The sequence below is a fragment of the Marmota monax genome, unplaced genomic scaffold, assembly GCF_021218885.2.
Source record: "Marmota monax isolate L192 unplaced genomic scaffold, Marmota_monax_Labrador192_F-V1.1 WCK01_AAM20220418_F8-fsc00319, whole genome shotgun sequence".
In the NCBI taxonomy this organism is placed as follows: domain Eukaryota; kingdom Metazoa; phylum Chordata; class Mammalia; order Rodentia; family Sciuridae; genus Marmota; species Marmota monax.
The window spans coordinates 856,695-872,804 of NW_026692103.1; the positions used below are offsets into that span (position 1 = coordinate 856,695).

The 16,110-nt window shown below is 34.5% G+C and overlaps 1 protein-coding gene across 8 annotated transcripts in view; it reads left to right on the forward strand.

The window, feature by feature from the left end:
• Positions 1–16,110, forward strand: part of Tanc2 (tetratricopeptide repeat, ankyrin repeat and coiled-coil containing 2) — a 467,438-nt gene that overhangs the window by 236,259 nt on the left and 215,069 nt on the right. For all 8 annotated transcript variants that reach the window (XM_046460981.2, XM_046460989.2, XM_058584913.1 and 5 more), the window contains one exon: positions 2,456–2,642. In XM_046460981.2, coding sequence (XP_046316937.1) covers positions 2,456–2,642 — 187 coding nt within the window. The remainder of the gene's footprint in view (positions 1–2,455; positions 2,643–16,110) is intronic.

Consider the following 16,110-nt stretch of genomic DNA (forward strand, 5'->3'; position numbering starts at 1 on the left):
TAGGTTTTTTGTTTTGTTTTGTTTTGTTTTTTAAATAACCATTCTGAGCTGGGTAAGATGGAATCTCTGGATGGACCCAGGAATTCCATCTTAGGTTCTTAGCTTGTGTTTTTGTAGAAACTCTAAGAAATCCCAACTGGGAGTTTTCATTTGATCCCTCTGAAGTATGTTAAGGACAATAAGAAACCACTGAAAGATTGTAGAAGTAGAAAGTAACTTAATTAGATGTTCACTTTAGCCTATAGCATGGAGAACTGATAATGTTGTCTTTCTATATCTCATTAACTAGCCTTAAATAAATGAGGCCTTCTTTTTAATTCATAAGACATGAACATATCTTCTGTTTTACAAACAGCTTGATCTTTAAGGTTTGCTTTTACTGGTAAAGCTTTTAAAATATATAGTCTATGATACAATAACTTGTAGTAAAAATAGTTTGGGTTTAACCTCCGTAGTATCTGATGTATGAATTGGCAATGTTATGTGTATAATGCAGTTTCCTTTCACAAAGAACAGAGAATCTTGTCTAAGAACAAAAATAGGTAGAGTACATGTCTTTATAAAAAGTAATAGAAGGCTGGGGATATAGCTCAGTTGGTAGAGTACTTGCCTCACATGCACAAGGCCCTGGGTTCAATTCCCAGCACCACAAAAAGAAAGAAAATAAATAAAATAAAGACATTCTATTTTTTAAAAATTCCAAAAAAGTAATAGATTCATACCAAAATAAAACCTTTTCAATATGGAATGATTATAGATATATCTAATGTAAAAGATTAGAACACAGTTAATTTTATCAACACATTTTTGTTTTTTGTTTGTTTGTTTGGACTGAACCCAGGGGGCTTTACCACTGAGCCAAGTCCCCAGCCCTTTTTTAATTTTATTTTGAGACAGAGTCTTGCTAAGTTGCTGAGCCTGGCCTGGAACTTGGTATCCTTCTGCCTCAGCTTCCCCAATCACTGGAATTATAGGCATGCACCATCACGCCCAGCCCATGTATATCTTAAACTGGGTGTGGAAAGGTTAGAAATTGCCCAATGAATTTCTGATTGGAGGATTCTAATTCAGTAAGACTGGGATGGGGATCAGTATCTGTCAGTTTTATTAGAGCTTATGCATTTGTTTTTTGCATCCCACATTTGTTTTTTGCATGCCTAGTTAAAAATCTTGCTCTAGTAGACCAACCCCCTTTTATATGAATAGAGGAGATAAGAAAGAAATTGAAATTCCTCTGTCCTCTGGAAAGAGATTATATAGTAGAGGAAATGTGCATATATTAAGCACTTATGTTATTAAGAAAACTCAGCTCTTAATGTTATTGATATGATTCAAAGGTTTTATGTAGTTGTAGGATAATGAGAATGTCATTTGTGCTTAGTTGAGTCAAATGTATCTTTTATGACCTGGTGGTAGTATTTAAATGAAAATCAAAACCTGGATAATTAAATACAAGGGATTGCATATGGACATTATCATTGAAAAGCCTATAATATTCTTATAGCTAATAAGCAACATGTTCTTCAATTAAATCATTAAATGTAAATCCTCAGTTTTAGCAAAGAATATGAATACAGACTGTGTGAAGAATTTGAAAGACTTCTTTTAAATTAATATATAAGCATGTTTACTTTAGCATTAGTGCTTCTTCAAGTAACTTCGTCACTGAAACTTACCATTTTGAAAAGAATCAAATTTATTTTTCATAAAAATATATTTTCATTTACAATTTCAGTACTTTATTTGGGTAGAAGGAACTGAAGAAAAGTGAATTGTTATTAAATTATGAAGACCTGAATATATTATCATCATTCTTTTTGTTAATTGCCCATTCCTTCATCAAAAAGGAGGTAATTTCAGGTTTAAAAATTATTAATTAAGGACACAAACTGATCTCTGCAGTCCATTTCTACAGATAGTTAGTTTTGTATTAAATCAACATTGTTTGACATATTTTATAAGATATACTTTTAGAATAAGGCATTTTTCCTTGTGCTCAATTACTGTTTCATGTGGCTGCCTATATATCAAAAGACATAAATTCGCATTAAAAACTTTATTTTTATTTCTCCTCGCCTTCAGAGGTATTCTTTCTTTTTCTTTACAAAGAAAATTATTAACAAAGTTCTAAGCCTTCTGAAAGTTTTATTGTTTATAAATAGCAAGGAAAACTTGTACATAATAAGAAATTTCTATATTCTGATACTGAATATTTACTTATCACTGTTATTTCCTAAGCAGGAAAAATGGGCCACAAGTCTCTGCTCATGTTAAATTCATGAAGATTCACCTTAATTATAGAAACTGTAGTTTCTTTGCTGGAAAGCAAAGGCAAAGCCTGATGGATGTAAAAGCCATGTGTAGATTCTTTATTCTTTTCTCATTAAGGTATTATTTTTTCCAAAATGTACTTAACTAGTCAGTTTATCTTTACTTCTTGATTTTAATTTTTCAGACCTCAGCAATCACCCAGCGGATAAGTCCCTGTTCCACACTGACAAGCAGCACTGCCTCTCCACCAGCCAGTAGCCCCTGCTCTACCCTCCCACCAATCAGTACAAATGCTACTGCTAAGGATTGTAGCTATGGGGCTGTTACTAGTCCAACCTCCACCCTTGAAAGCAGAGATAGCGGCATCATTGGTGAGTTTATTTTTGTAATAATCTTTTTTTATTATTATTAGTTGTTCAAAACATTACATAGTTCTTGACATATCATATTTTGTAATAATCTTTTTGTGTCTTTGCTTTTTTCTTTTTAAATATACAAACTTAATATTTTAAAAAATCTACTTTTGATATTATAGACAGATTGTTAGATGTTGTCTGTCTTTTTATTGATGCTGAAGAGAGAAATAAAGGTAAACAAAATGCAATTTATATCTCCTTGATTTACTTATCAAGCTATTACTTGATAAGAAGTAGATAGAAAAAGTTCTGTACACGTATTTCTGTAAATTCCCAAACATCATCTGTCAACAAAAGTGGTTCAGAAAAAGTTTATTCTTCACTGGAATAGTACTGAGTTTTGTGAAAACTGAAAGAAAAGATTAAGATTAAATGGCTAAAGAACTGAAACTGGAGTTGTTTGTGCAACTGGAGTTGTTTGTGAAACTGGAATCTGTGCAAACCACATATCAGTCCTTGGATAAGTTTAGGAGCCCCTTCAGGCTTCTTGTCAGCAAAAACATCCCCACTTTTCTTTTCACCCTCTAAAAGGGGGAAAAATGTTGTTTCTTTGCTTATGATTCAGGAATCTTATATTAATACATTCTTATGACAAGCTTTGGCACAAAGAAAACTTGAAATTTGGGGAAGTAACCAAGCTAAGAAAACTGCCATTTCGTATTTCTCTTTTGAATTTTCTAATATAATTTTTAAATAGAATATCCTAGTAAATTACATGGTTCTAGGACTACATCTAAATTGTCTTCAACTTACTAATTAGCAGTTTGCAGCAGATACAAAAAAAAAAAAAACACTCTGGGAGGTTATCCATGAGTGAGATTAACTTCAAATTTTCTTTTCTTTTTCTACCATTGTTAGGTTTTAGTATCAAGAATTAGGCTAGCCTCGGGCTGGGGCTGTAACTCAGTGGCAAAGTGCTTCCCTGGCACAAGTGAAGTACTGGGTTCCTCAGCACCACATAAAAAAATAAATAAAATAAAGGCATGCTGTCCATCTACAACTACAAAAAAAAATTTTTTTAAAGAATTAAGTTAGCTTCATAACATTGGTTGAGCCCATCCAAATATAAATATTGTTCAAGATCCACCCTTAATATCTCTATTCTTTTCTTTCTTAATTGTTTCCATCCTTTTTTTTTTCACTACCAAAGCAATGCTCTCTCTTCCATGATGCCCATTTCATTTCTCCAACTCCAACTTTTTTTGTTGTGTTTTGTTTGTTTGTTTGTTTGTTTGTTTTTGATACTGGGGATTGAACTCAGGGACACCTGACCACTGAGTTACATCCCCAGCCCTCTTTTGTATTTTATTTAGAGACAGGGTCTCACTGAGTTGCTTAGCACCTTACTTTTGCTGAGGCTGGCTTTGAACTTGAGATCCTCCTGCCTCAGCCTCTCGAGCTGCTGGTCCAAATTTGATTTTTGATTCTACAGTCACACTTTTTATCACCATTCTTTTCACCACGGACAGAGGTTCAAGAATAATCATGAAGCACTCCAGTTATCTCTGCCTTCTCTGGAAATCTAAACAGACTGCTTCCTCTAGTCTTATAAGACCTTCTGTCAATAACTAACATTGTTACTTGCAGTTATATATTATTTTTCTTTATAGTAGAACACATTTTTCTAAATGGCAGAACTCACGTCTTATACTTTTTATTTACCCTCCAGATTTATCCTAATAATTTCTAATTTATGACTCATTTGTATGAGAAGTCATTAGAGATAATCATTAGATAACTAAATATTTTTGACTAAGTAATATAGAGAAATAAAAACTGATAAAGAGTACCTTTATATTAATACATTCCTCTGAAGTGGATTGTGAGATATTGGGATTACTTGTTCTTTGAATATTATTAGGATTCGTTATTAAAATAATCGAGACTCAATGTTGTCTTCATGCAATGAATGCAAATGTCTTAATTATTTTAAACTACTATTTCCTTATATTTAGTACTATAAAACTATTTAAATTTTCTTTTTTTTCTCACATCAGTTTTTCTTATAGTTTTTATCTTTTTTCAAGTTTATTGGCATAAAGTTGCCTAAAATTTTATTTAATAATGATATCATCTCTACCCAGGTACACAAACTAGGGAGCTCAGAATAATCCTTATCATCTCCCTCTCCCTGTATTTCTCATTACTGTGTTTTATTTTGTTTCTTCCTAGCATTGCTTTGGTGGTCCTCACTATCTCAGACTTGGATTAGTACTAATTTCATTGTTCTCTTTTCTTTTCATCTTGCCTTCCTAAATCTGTTTTTCAAACAGCCATCAAAATAAATGAATTGAAAATCAATTACTTCTTTAACTCTGAGCTACCTATAAGATGAAGGGAACTACTTGAAAATTAAATCTGACCACATCACTTCTCTGACTCCCATTTACATATTAGATAAAGCCTAGGCCTTCATGATCTGGTGATGGCCAGTTTCTCCAGTCTTCTCTCCCACTTCTTCCAAGAACCTTATACTTATTATTCTAGCAATGCTAGAATTCGCTATTGCCTGACACGTTCTAGTTTTTTCATTTCTATGTTTTTGCTCATGTTGATTATTCTTCAAATATTTCCTTTTAAGTTTGACTTATTTCTTAAAAATCTTTTAAGATTCAGCTTAAGAAATATTGTCACCAATACTACCACCATCTCTCTTCAGCTTTGCACTCATGCTTCTATCCATTGCATAGCATTACTTCATTACTGCATATGCACATTACTGGGCATATCTGTATCACTGCATTTAATACATGGTATTATAATTATTTTTTGAGCCTGCTTTCCCCCATTAGACATATTAGTTCCTTTTTAACAAATACTGAGACTTAATCATCTTTACATCAGTGGCACTTAGCCCAGTAACTGGCACTGGCACATTGTAGCAGAGTAGTTGCTTAGTAATATCTGATAGGATATTATAAGGAATATGGTGTCTAACTCGGCAAAAATATAAGACCATTAAGATAATAAAATTATGCCAATAAAAATCATAAATAGACCCACACAGGAATCCAGGCCTAAGTCAGACTGGCAGACCCACACCCAAGCCCAGGCCCAGGCCTAGGATCGCTCCTGTCAATCCAGGTAGGAGCCCTGGCCCAGGCCCAGAACCACCCAGCAGACCCATGCAGAATCCCAGGCCTAGGTCAGGCCCAGAACCATCCCCCGGCAACCCACCTGGAAGCCCAGGCCTTTGTAAGGCTCAGGACTGCACCTTCCCCGCAACCCACACCAGAGCCCAGGCCCAGATCAGGTTCAGGACTGCCCCTGCTCACCTGTGTGAGAACTCAGGCCCAGGACTGCTCCTGTGCAGAATGGAGGACCATGCCGGAACTCCCCATTTACCAACGCATTGCTCCCCCAACCAGTCTCCATCTTGGGACACTGCAGCCACCATCATAGCCCTTCCCATGTAGTAGCCTCCATCTTGGGACAACAGGCAGGGCCTGGAGGCAGCTGCATCTCTGAACAGGCAGCCTAAAGCCCCATCTCTGAAAGTGGTTGCATCCATCTTGGGAGATTCCCACTGCTATCTTGAGTTACCTCTGCTATTGCCACCATCATTTTAGTTATAGTGTCATCCATGTTGGGACACTGGCCAGGGACTGGAAGCCCAACACCAAGGTGAGGTACAGGAAATCTGTAAGGACACTACAAGATTAAAAGGTAGAATCTGCAATACCTCAGATCTACACTGCAAGAAAGGAAGACACATAGACAACATGAAAAAACAAGGGAAGAAAGTACCCCAAACAATCCAAGATACTACAATAATAGAATCCATTGACAACACAGTTGATGAAATGTTCAGAATGTACATAATTAAAATGATCTGCAAATTAAAGCATGACATAAGAGAACAAATGCAGGCCAAAAATTGATCACCCTAACAAAGAGATAAGAGAACAAATATAGGCAACCACTGATCACACCAACAAAGACATAAGGGAGCAAATACAGGTAGCAAAAGATTACTTTGAGAAAGAGAGAGATTCTTGGGGAAAAAAAAAACAATCAGAAATCCTTCAAATGAAGGAAACAATAAATATAAAACTCAATAGAAAGCATCACCAACAGACTAGATCACTTGGAAGGATACAATGTCATATAATGAAGACAAAATATACAGGCTTGAAAATAAAGTTGACCACACAGTGAAGATGGTAAGAAACCATGAACAGAACATCCAAGAATTATGGGATAGGATCATAAGAACAACTCGGAGATTTATTGAGATAGAGGAAGGCATAGAGATTCAAACCAAAGGAATGCACAATCTATTCAATGAAATAATATCAGAAAATTTCCCAAACATGAAAAATAAAATGGAAAATCAAATACAAGAGGCTTATAGGACACCAAGTGTACAAAATTACAACAGATCTATACCAAGGCACATTATAATGAAAATGCCTAGCATACAGAATAAGGATAGAATCTTAAAGGCTTCAGACCAATTCGGATCTCAGATTTTTTCAACCCAGACCCTCAAAACCAGGAGATCCTGGAACAACATATACCAAGCTCTGAAAGAAAATGGTTACCAACCAATAATATTATTCCAGCAAAATTAAGCTTCAGATTTAATGATGAAATAAAAACCTTTCATGATAACCAAAATTTAAAACGTATTACAGCAAGAAAGCCTGCACTGCAGAGCATTCTCAGTAAAATAGCCCAGGAGGAGGAAATGAAAAGTAACATGAAAATCAGCTAAGGGAGGAACTACACCAAAGGAAAAACCCAATCAAGGAGAAACCAAAAATAAACCAAAATATCTGGGAATACAAATCATATTTCAATAATAACCCTAAATGTGAATGGCCTATCTTATCAATTAAAAGACATAAACTGACAGATTAGGTTGAAGAAAACCAATAATATGCTGCCTTCAAGAGACTCATTTCACAGGAAAAGACATCTACAGTATGAAGGTGAAAGGGTGGGGAAAAAATGTAACATTCACATGGACCATGTAAACAAGCAGGGGCTTCCATCCTCATATCAGACAAAATGAACTTCAAACCAAAGCTAGTAAAAAGGGATAAAGAAGGACATTTCACACTGCTTAAGGGATTTAGACATCAACAAGACATAACAATCATAAATATCTATGCCCCAAACAATGGGCATCTATGTATATCAAACAAGCCCTTCTGAACTACAAGAATCAAATAGACCACAACACAATAATACTGGGTGACTTTAATACATCTCTCTCACCACTGGATAGATTTTCCAAACAAAAACTAAACAAAGAAACTATAGAACGCAATAATACAATCAATAACTTAGACATTACAGACATATATAGAATATTCCATCCATCAAAGAGAAAATACACTTTGTTCTCAGCAGCACATGGATCCTTCTCCAAAATAGACCATATGTTATTCCACAAAGCAAGTCTTAGCAAATACAAGAAATTAGAGATACTACCTCTATTCTATCTGACCCATAATGGAATGAAATTAGAAATCAATGATAAAATAAAAAATATAAACTATTACAACACCTGGAGACTAAATAATATGCTTTTGAATGACACATAGATAACAGAAGACATAAGGTAGGAGATAAAAACAAATTCTTAAAAGTAAATGAGAACTCCGATACAACTTATCAAAATCTATGGGACACTATGATGGCAGTGCTAAGAAGAGTTTATAGTTCATTGCATTGAACTCACTCATTAAAAGACTCAAAGTCAACAAACAAACCACCTGACAAAGCCCTAGAAATGGTGCATTTGACAAAATACAGCACCTTTTCATGTTCAAAACACTAGAAAAACTAGGGTAGTAGGACCATACCTCAACATTGTAAAAGCCATCTATACTAAACCCAACATCATTCTAAATGGAGAAAAATTGGAAGCATTTCCTCTAAAAACTGGTACAAGACAGGGATGCCCTCTTTCACCATTTATATTCAACATAGTCCTTGAAACTCAATTAGACAAAAAAAATTAAAGGGAGAGGAATAAAAACAGAAGAACTCAAACTATCGTTATTTGCCAACAACATGATTCTATACTTAGAGGATCCAAAAAACTCCACCAGAAAACTTCTAGAATTAATAAATGAATTCAGCAAAGTAGCAGGATATAAAATCAACATTCATAAATCAAATGCATTTCTATACATCAGTGATGAATCCTCTGAAAGAGAAATTAGGAAAACTATTCCATTCGCAATAGCTTAAAAAAAAAAAAAAACTTGGCAATCAGTTTAACAAAAGAGATGAAAGACCTCTACAGTGAAAACTACAGAACTCTAAGGAAAGAAATTGAAGAAGACTTTGGAATATAGAAAGATCTCCTATGCTCTTGGATAGGCAAAATTAATATTGTCAAAATGGCCATACTACCCAAAGCACTATACAGATTCAGTATGATTCTAAGTAAAATACCAACATCATTCCTTGTAGAAATAGAAAAAGCAATCATGAAATTTATTTGAAAAAATAAGAGACTCAGAATAGTTAAAGCAGTCCTTAGCAAGAAGAGTTAAGCAGGAGGCATCACAATACCAGACCTTAAACTATACTACAAAGCTGTAGTAACAAAAACAGTATGATATTGGCACCAAAATAGACATGTAGACCAATGGTACAGAATAGAGGATGCAGAGACAAACCCACATAAATACAGTTATCTCACACTAGACAAAGGTGCCAAAAACATACATTAGAGAAAGGATAGGCTCTTCAAAAAATTATGCTAGGAAATCTGGAAATCCATATGCAGTAAACTGAAATTCAACCCGTATCTCTCACCATGCACAAAACTCCATTCCAGTGTATCAAAGACCCACGAATTAGACCAGAGACCCTGCACCTAATAGAGGAAAAAATAGGCCCAAGAATTCATCATAGGACCCGACTTCCTTAGCAAGATTCCTAAAGCACAAGAAATAAAATCAAGAATCAATAAATGGGATGGATTCAAACTAAAAAGCTTCTTCTCAGCAAAAGAAACAATCATTGAGGTGAACAGAGAGCCTGCATTTTGGAAACAAATTTTTTGCCACATGCACGTCAGAGCACTAATTTCCAGGATATATAAAGAACTCAAAAAACTTAACACCAAAAAAACAAACAACCCAATCAATAAATGGGCTAAGTAGCTGAACAGACACTTTCAGAAGAAGATATATAATCGATCAACAAGAATATGAAAAGATGTTCAACATCAATGTAATTAGAGAAATGCAAATCAAAACTACTCTAAGATTTCATCTCACTCCAGTCAGAATGGCAGTTATCAAGAATACAAAAAACAATAAGCGTTAGCAAGGTTGGGCGGGGGAGGGCATACTCATACATTGCTGATGGGTCTGCAAATTGGTTCAGCCAATCTGGAAAGCAGTATGGAGATTTCTTAGAAAACTTGGAATGGAACTACCATTTGACCCAGCTATTCCACTCCTCAGTCTATACCCAAATGACTTAAAATCAGCATACTATAGTAACACAGCCACATCAGTGTTTATAATAGCTCAATTCACAGTAGCTAAACTGTAGAAGCAACATAGATGCTCTTCAGTAGATGAATGGATAAAGAAACTGGTGTAAATACACAATGGAATATAACTCAGCATTAAAAGAGAACAAAATTATGGCATTTGCAGGTAAATCGATGGAGCTGGAGAATATCATGCTAAGTGAAGTAAGCCAATTTCAAAAAACCAAAGGCTAAATGTTCTCTTTGATAAGTGGATGCTGATCCATAAGGGGGCGGTGGGTAGCATTGGAAAAATGGAGAAACTGTGACTGGGCAAAGGGGGAGGAGGAATGGGGGCTGGAAAGATGGTAGAATGAGATGGACATCATTACCTTAGGTACATATATGACTGCACATACAGTGTGACGCTGCATCATGTACAACCAGAGAAATGAAAAGTTTTGCTGCAATCATGTACAATGAATCAAAATGCATTCTGCTGTCATACATACCTAATTAAAATAAATAAAAATTTTTTAAAAAGTGGGACGACCCCAAATTCATTCTGTGAATTCAGTATCACTTTGATATGAATATTATATCAAAGACCCATCAAGGAAAGAACAGCATTCATAAATATACCTGATAAAATTAGATACAAAAATCCTTTTAAAATGTCAGCAAACTACCTTCAAGAACACTTAAAGAAGATACTGCACCATGATCAAGTGGGTTTCATCTCAAGAATGTAAGTTTGTTTTAATATACAGAACTCAGTAAATTTAATTCACCACATCAATAGAATTAATGAAAACAATCACATGATCATCTAAATATACCCTGAAAAAGTCTTTGATACAATCCAGCCCCATAAATGTTAAAAACATTGGAGAAACTAGTGATAGAAGGAACTTACTGCAACATTTTAAGGACTATATATGACAAGCTCAAAGTCAACATCATATTGAATGGTGAAAAACCAAATGCATTTCCTCTAAAATGAGGAACAAGACATGCATGTCCACTATCACTCTTCTTCAATGTAATTCTTGAAACTCTAGCTGAGACAAGAGAAGGAAATTAAAGAATGCAAATAGGAAAGGAAGCAGTGAATGTGTTTGTTTCCTGAGGATATCTTCCTATACTTAGAAGATCCAAGAAACTTTACCAGAAGAAATCCCTAGTAATTGGGGAAATAGAAATAAAGACTCCATAGTTATTTCAACTCACTCTTGTTAAAATGAAAGGCATCAAAAATACAAATAATAATAATTGTTGGTATGAATGTTGGGAAAAAGTAAATTCATACATTGTTGGTGGTACTGCAAATTAGTACAACCACTTTGAGAAACAGTATGGAGATTCCTCTAAGGAGTAGGAATGGAACCCCATATGACTCAGGTGTCTCACTTCTTGGTATTTATCCAAATGTACTAAAATAAGCATACTACAGTTATACATTCATATCAATGTTCATAGCAGCACAACTCAAAATAGCCAATTTATAAAACCTGTACAGGTACCCATCAAGAAACAAATGAAAAAAGAAAATATAGCTTTATTCATCCATAATGAAGCATGAAATTATTTTATTTGCTGGCAAATGGATGGAACTGGAAAATATCTTGTGAAGCGAAATAAACCAGACATTGAAACTTAAGGATGATGTTTTCTGTCATATGCTAAAGTAAGAAAAACACAGGGGGGATTCCATGAAATAGATGTAAGATCAATGGAGGAGATAAAAGGGGTGGAAGAAGAGGAAGGATGGATGGGAAGGAGGAGGAACTGGGGAATGAAATTGACTAAATCATGTGATGTAGATACATGATCATATCTCAGTGAATAACACCTTTATGTACATATATAAAGCCAATTAATAAAATAACAAATCAACAGAAAGAAGATCAGTAGAGTAGAGGAAGGGGAAGAGAACAGGCATGAAGGAAGGGTAAGAAGCCATACTGGTGACTCAAATTAAGCAAATTATATTCCATGCATGTAAAAACCCCATTATTTTGTGTAAATATAATGCACTAATGAAAATATTTAAAAATGCAAAAGTTAAAAAAAATCACAAATATCAAACACCTGACAATTTACCACCTCAGATTCGTGAGTTTTAGGAGAGATAAGCTATGATGGCAACAGAAAATGCTCTCTGTAGTAAAAATTACATATGAGGTGAACTGAGAGAACAGAGGATCAAAGAAGTTTAATTAAAAGTTTTCAGAATTCTAGAGAGGAACTTCTTATATTTATAGTACTTAAGAATTCAGGCATTTCTAGTATACTGACTGACATAAATAGGATTCTATATATTTTGGCAGAGTGATTTAATAAGGCACATGCATGAATTTCATTGCTTCAAGCAAAATTTTTGATTATCCCAATTTCTTAAAATATGCATAATCTCTAACCTTTTCATTGTTCATATTAAATTGTGATTATAGTACTTTTAGATATGAATTTATAGCAAAGAGGTGCACTACAGCATGAATCCATTTGGGTTTCTGCATTTTATTTAACACCTACAAAGATTAAATATCTGTGGCCAAGTCTTTGTTCAGTGATTATGTTTTCCTGAAATTTTACTTTAGCAAATTATTTTTTATGAATCTCCTAATTAAAGCCTCTTGTTCCTAGCAGAATGTTGTATGTTCTTTGTTTGATCCAAATTTGTCACTTTACAAAAGGCATCCCTGAGTCATTACCTGAACACTAGATCATTTCAATTAGGTTTTTTTTTTTTTCACGTTTTCCCCACCTGTTTTCAGAAATATCTTCACTACTACTACTATACTAGTGACTTCATCATCTTTTCCACTTCTGTACTTACTAAGCACTATGTAAATTTCTGGTAGTCATAGGGTTATATTTATATTGCATGACATGTTTATTAAAATAGCATGAATAGTTTTTTCATTAGGACGATTAAGAATACGGAACAGAGGACTAGGGTTGTGGCTCAGCGGTAGAGCGCTTGACTAGCACATGTGAGGCCCTGGGTTCAATTCTCAGTATGAAATATAAATAAATAAAATAAAGATCTGTTGATAATTTTTAAAAAAAATTTAAAAAAGAACACAAAACAGAGTGTTTTTCTTGTATAATTAGACAAGTAGTTCAGTAGTTTAATAATAACCATTTATTGAGTGCACATTATGGTCCAGATATCATTGTTTAAAACTTATAATAACTCTTTAATAAAATAGTTGTAAAGATTTCAAAGGATTATTGAAATGATGTATAACACTTAACAAAAAATGCTTATAAAAAGTTTTCAGTAACAATATAGTAAATCAAGAGAAAAAGAGTGCAGATGAGTGCAAGAGGACCTAAGACATTTCAGGTGGAGTTTTCCAGGATTTGTTCTTCAACACATAGGGTTGTATGCCCTGTCCTCATAGTATAAACCTGATGTGTATAAGAAATCTTGATTTAAGGAGAGCTCCTAGAAAGTCCCCATTGTGTTCTTTGATGCCCCTCTAGATACATTGCCAAGCCAGGCTATCTAAGTCCAGGTTGTGTAAGTTTTCAGCTAGTCCTCCTTAATAAAATATTAGCAAACTGCATTCACAAACACACTAAGATAGTACAGTTGGGTTTCATCCCAGGATGCAAGGTTGATTCAGTGTATGCAAATCAATAAATATAATTCAACACATAATTAGATTTAAGGACAAGAATCATATGATCATCTCAATAGAAGCAGAAAAAAACATTTGACAAAATCCAGCACCTGTTCATGTTAAAAACAGTAGAGAAACTAGGGAATAGAAGAAACTTAACATTGTAAAGACTGTGTACAATAAACCCAAGGTTGTCATCATACTAAACAAAAAACTGAAAGCATTTCCTCGAAAATCAGGAAAAACAAGACAAGGATGTCCATTCTCACTACTCCTGTTCAGTGTCATTCTTAAAACTCTAGCCAGAGCAATCAGACAAGAAAAGGAAATTGAAAGGATACAAAGGAGAAGAATTAAACTTATCTTGGTTTGCTGATGACATGATCCTATATCTAGAAAATCCAAAAAACTCCACCAGAACATTTCTAGAGCCGATAAATTCAACAAAGTAACAGGATGTAAGACCAATGTGAATAAAGCAATCATTTTTTTATCCTCGAATAATGAATCTGCTGAAAAAGAAATCAGGAGTATTCTTCCATTTACAAGCACCTCAAAAAAAAAAAAAAGACTTGGGAATAAATCTAATCAAGAAAATGAAAGAGGTCTACAATGAAAAGTATACAACACTGAAGAAAGGAATTGAAAAAGACCTTAGAAGATGGAAAGACCTCCTGTGTTCTTGTATAGGCAGAATTAATATTGTCAAAATGGCCATATTACCAAAAGTGTTATACAGATTCACTGTGGTGCCCCTCCAAATGCCAATGACATTCTTCATAGAACTAGAAAAAAAATAGTCCTAAAATTAATTTGGAAGAATAAAAGACACAGAATAGTCAGAGCAATCCTGAGCGAGAAGAGTGATGTTAGGGGTATCACAATACCAGATCTCAAATTATACTGTAGTGCCATAGTAACAAAAACAACATGGCATTGGCATGGTGTTGGCATCAAAACTGACATACAGCCCAGTGGAATATAAGATACCAAGACAAATCCACATAAATACAGTCATCTGATACTCAACAAAAGTGCCAAAAACATAAGTTAAAGAAAAGATAGTCTTTTAACAAATGGTGCTAGGAAAATTGGATAGCCATATGTAGAAGAATGAAACTGGATCCCCTTTCACCCTACATAAAAGTCAACTCAAAGTGCATCAGAGACAGAGAAATTAGACCAGAAACTTTCAACTGCTAGAAGAAACAGAGAGTCAACATTCCAACACATTGGCACAGGTACTGACTCCCATAACAAGATCCCTAAAGTGTTTGAAATAAAACCAAGAATCAGTAAATAGGGCATCATTAAATTAAAACACTTCTGCATAGCAAAGGAAATGAGCATGAAGAGAGAGCCTTCAGAATGAGAGAAGATCTATGCCAGCTGGTCCTCCAAATGGTGATTAATATCCAAAATATATAAAGAACTTAGAAAAACTTAACATCAAAAAACAAATAGCCCAATTAGTAAATGGGCAAAAGAACTAAACAGATACTTCTCAAGAGAAGAAATATGAATAGCCAACAACATATGAAAAAATGTTCAACATCCCTTGCAGTCAGGGAAATGCATATCAAAACTACAGTGAGATTTCATCTCATTCCATTTAGAACAGCAATCATCAAGAATATAAATAATAATAATTGCTGACAAAGATGTGGGGGAAAAGATGCATTCATACATTGTTGTTGGGACTGCAAATTAGCACAAGCACTTTGGAAATCAGTGCTTTCCTTGGGAATGGAATTACCATATGACCCAGGTATCCAACTCCCTCACCCAGAAGAATTAAAGTCATCATACTGTAGTGATACAAGCCCATCAACATGTATAACAGCACAGTTCACAATATCCAGGCTATGGAACCAATGTAAGTGCCCATCAACAGAAGAAAGGATAAGAAAAATTATATATGTAAAAAATAGAGTTTTATTCAGCCATAAAGGAGAATGAAATTATGGCATTTGCTGGTAAATGCATAGAATGGAGAACATCATTGTAAGTGAAATAAGCCAGACTCAGAAAGGCAAGAGTCTATTTCCTCTCATATGCAGAAGCTATACCAAAATAAGGGGGATGGGAAGTGGGGCCAAGGGAATTGCATCTAGAGAGGGGAAATCCATGGAGTAAAGGAAGGGGATTAAGAGGAATGAAAGAGAGACACAAAACGGGAGACATGTGGAATGAAATTGACCAAATTATGCTATGTATATATATGAATTTATTATAGTGAATTTCATGTTTATGTATTTTCATAAAGCACTAATTTTAAAAAAAAACTATAAATGAGAGAAAGACCAGTAGAGGAAGGGGGCCCACAGGAGGTAGGAGGAGGAAAAGG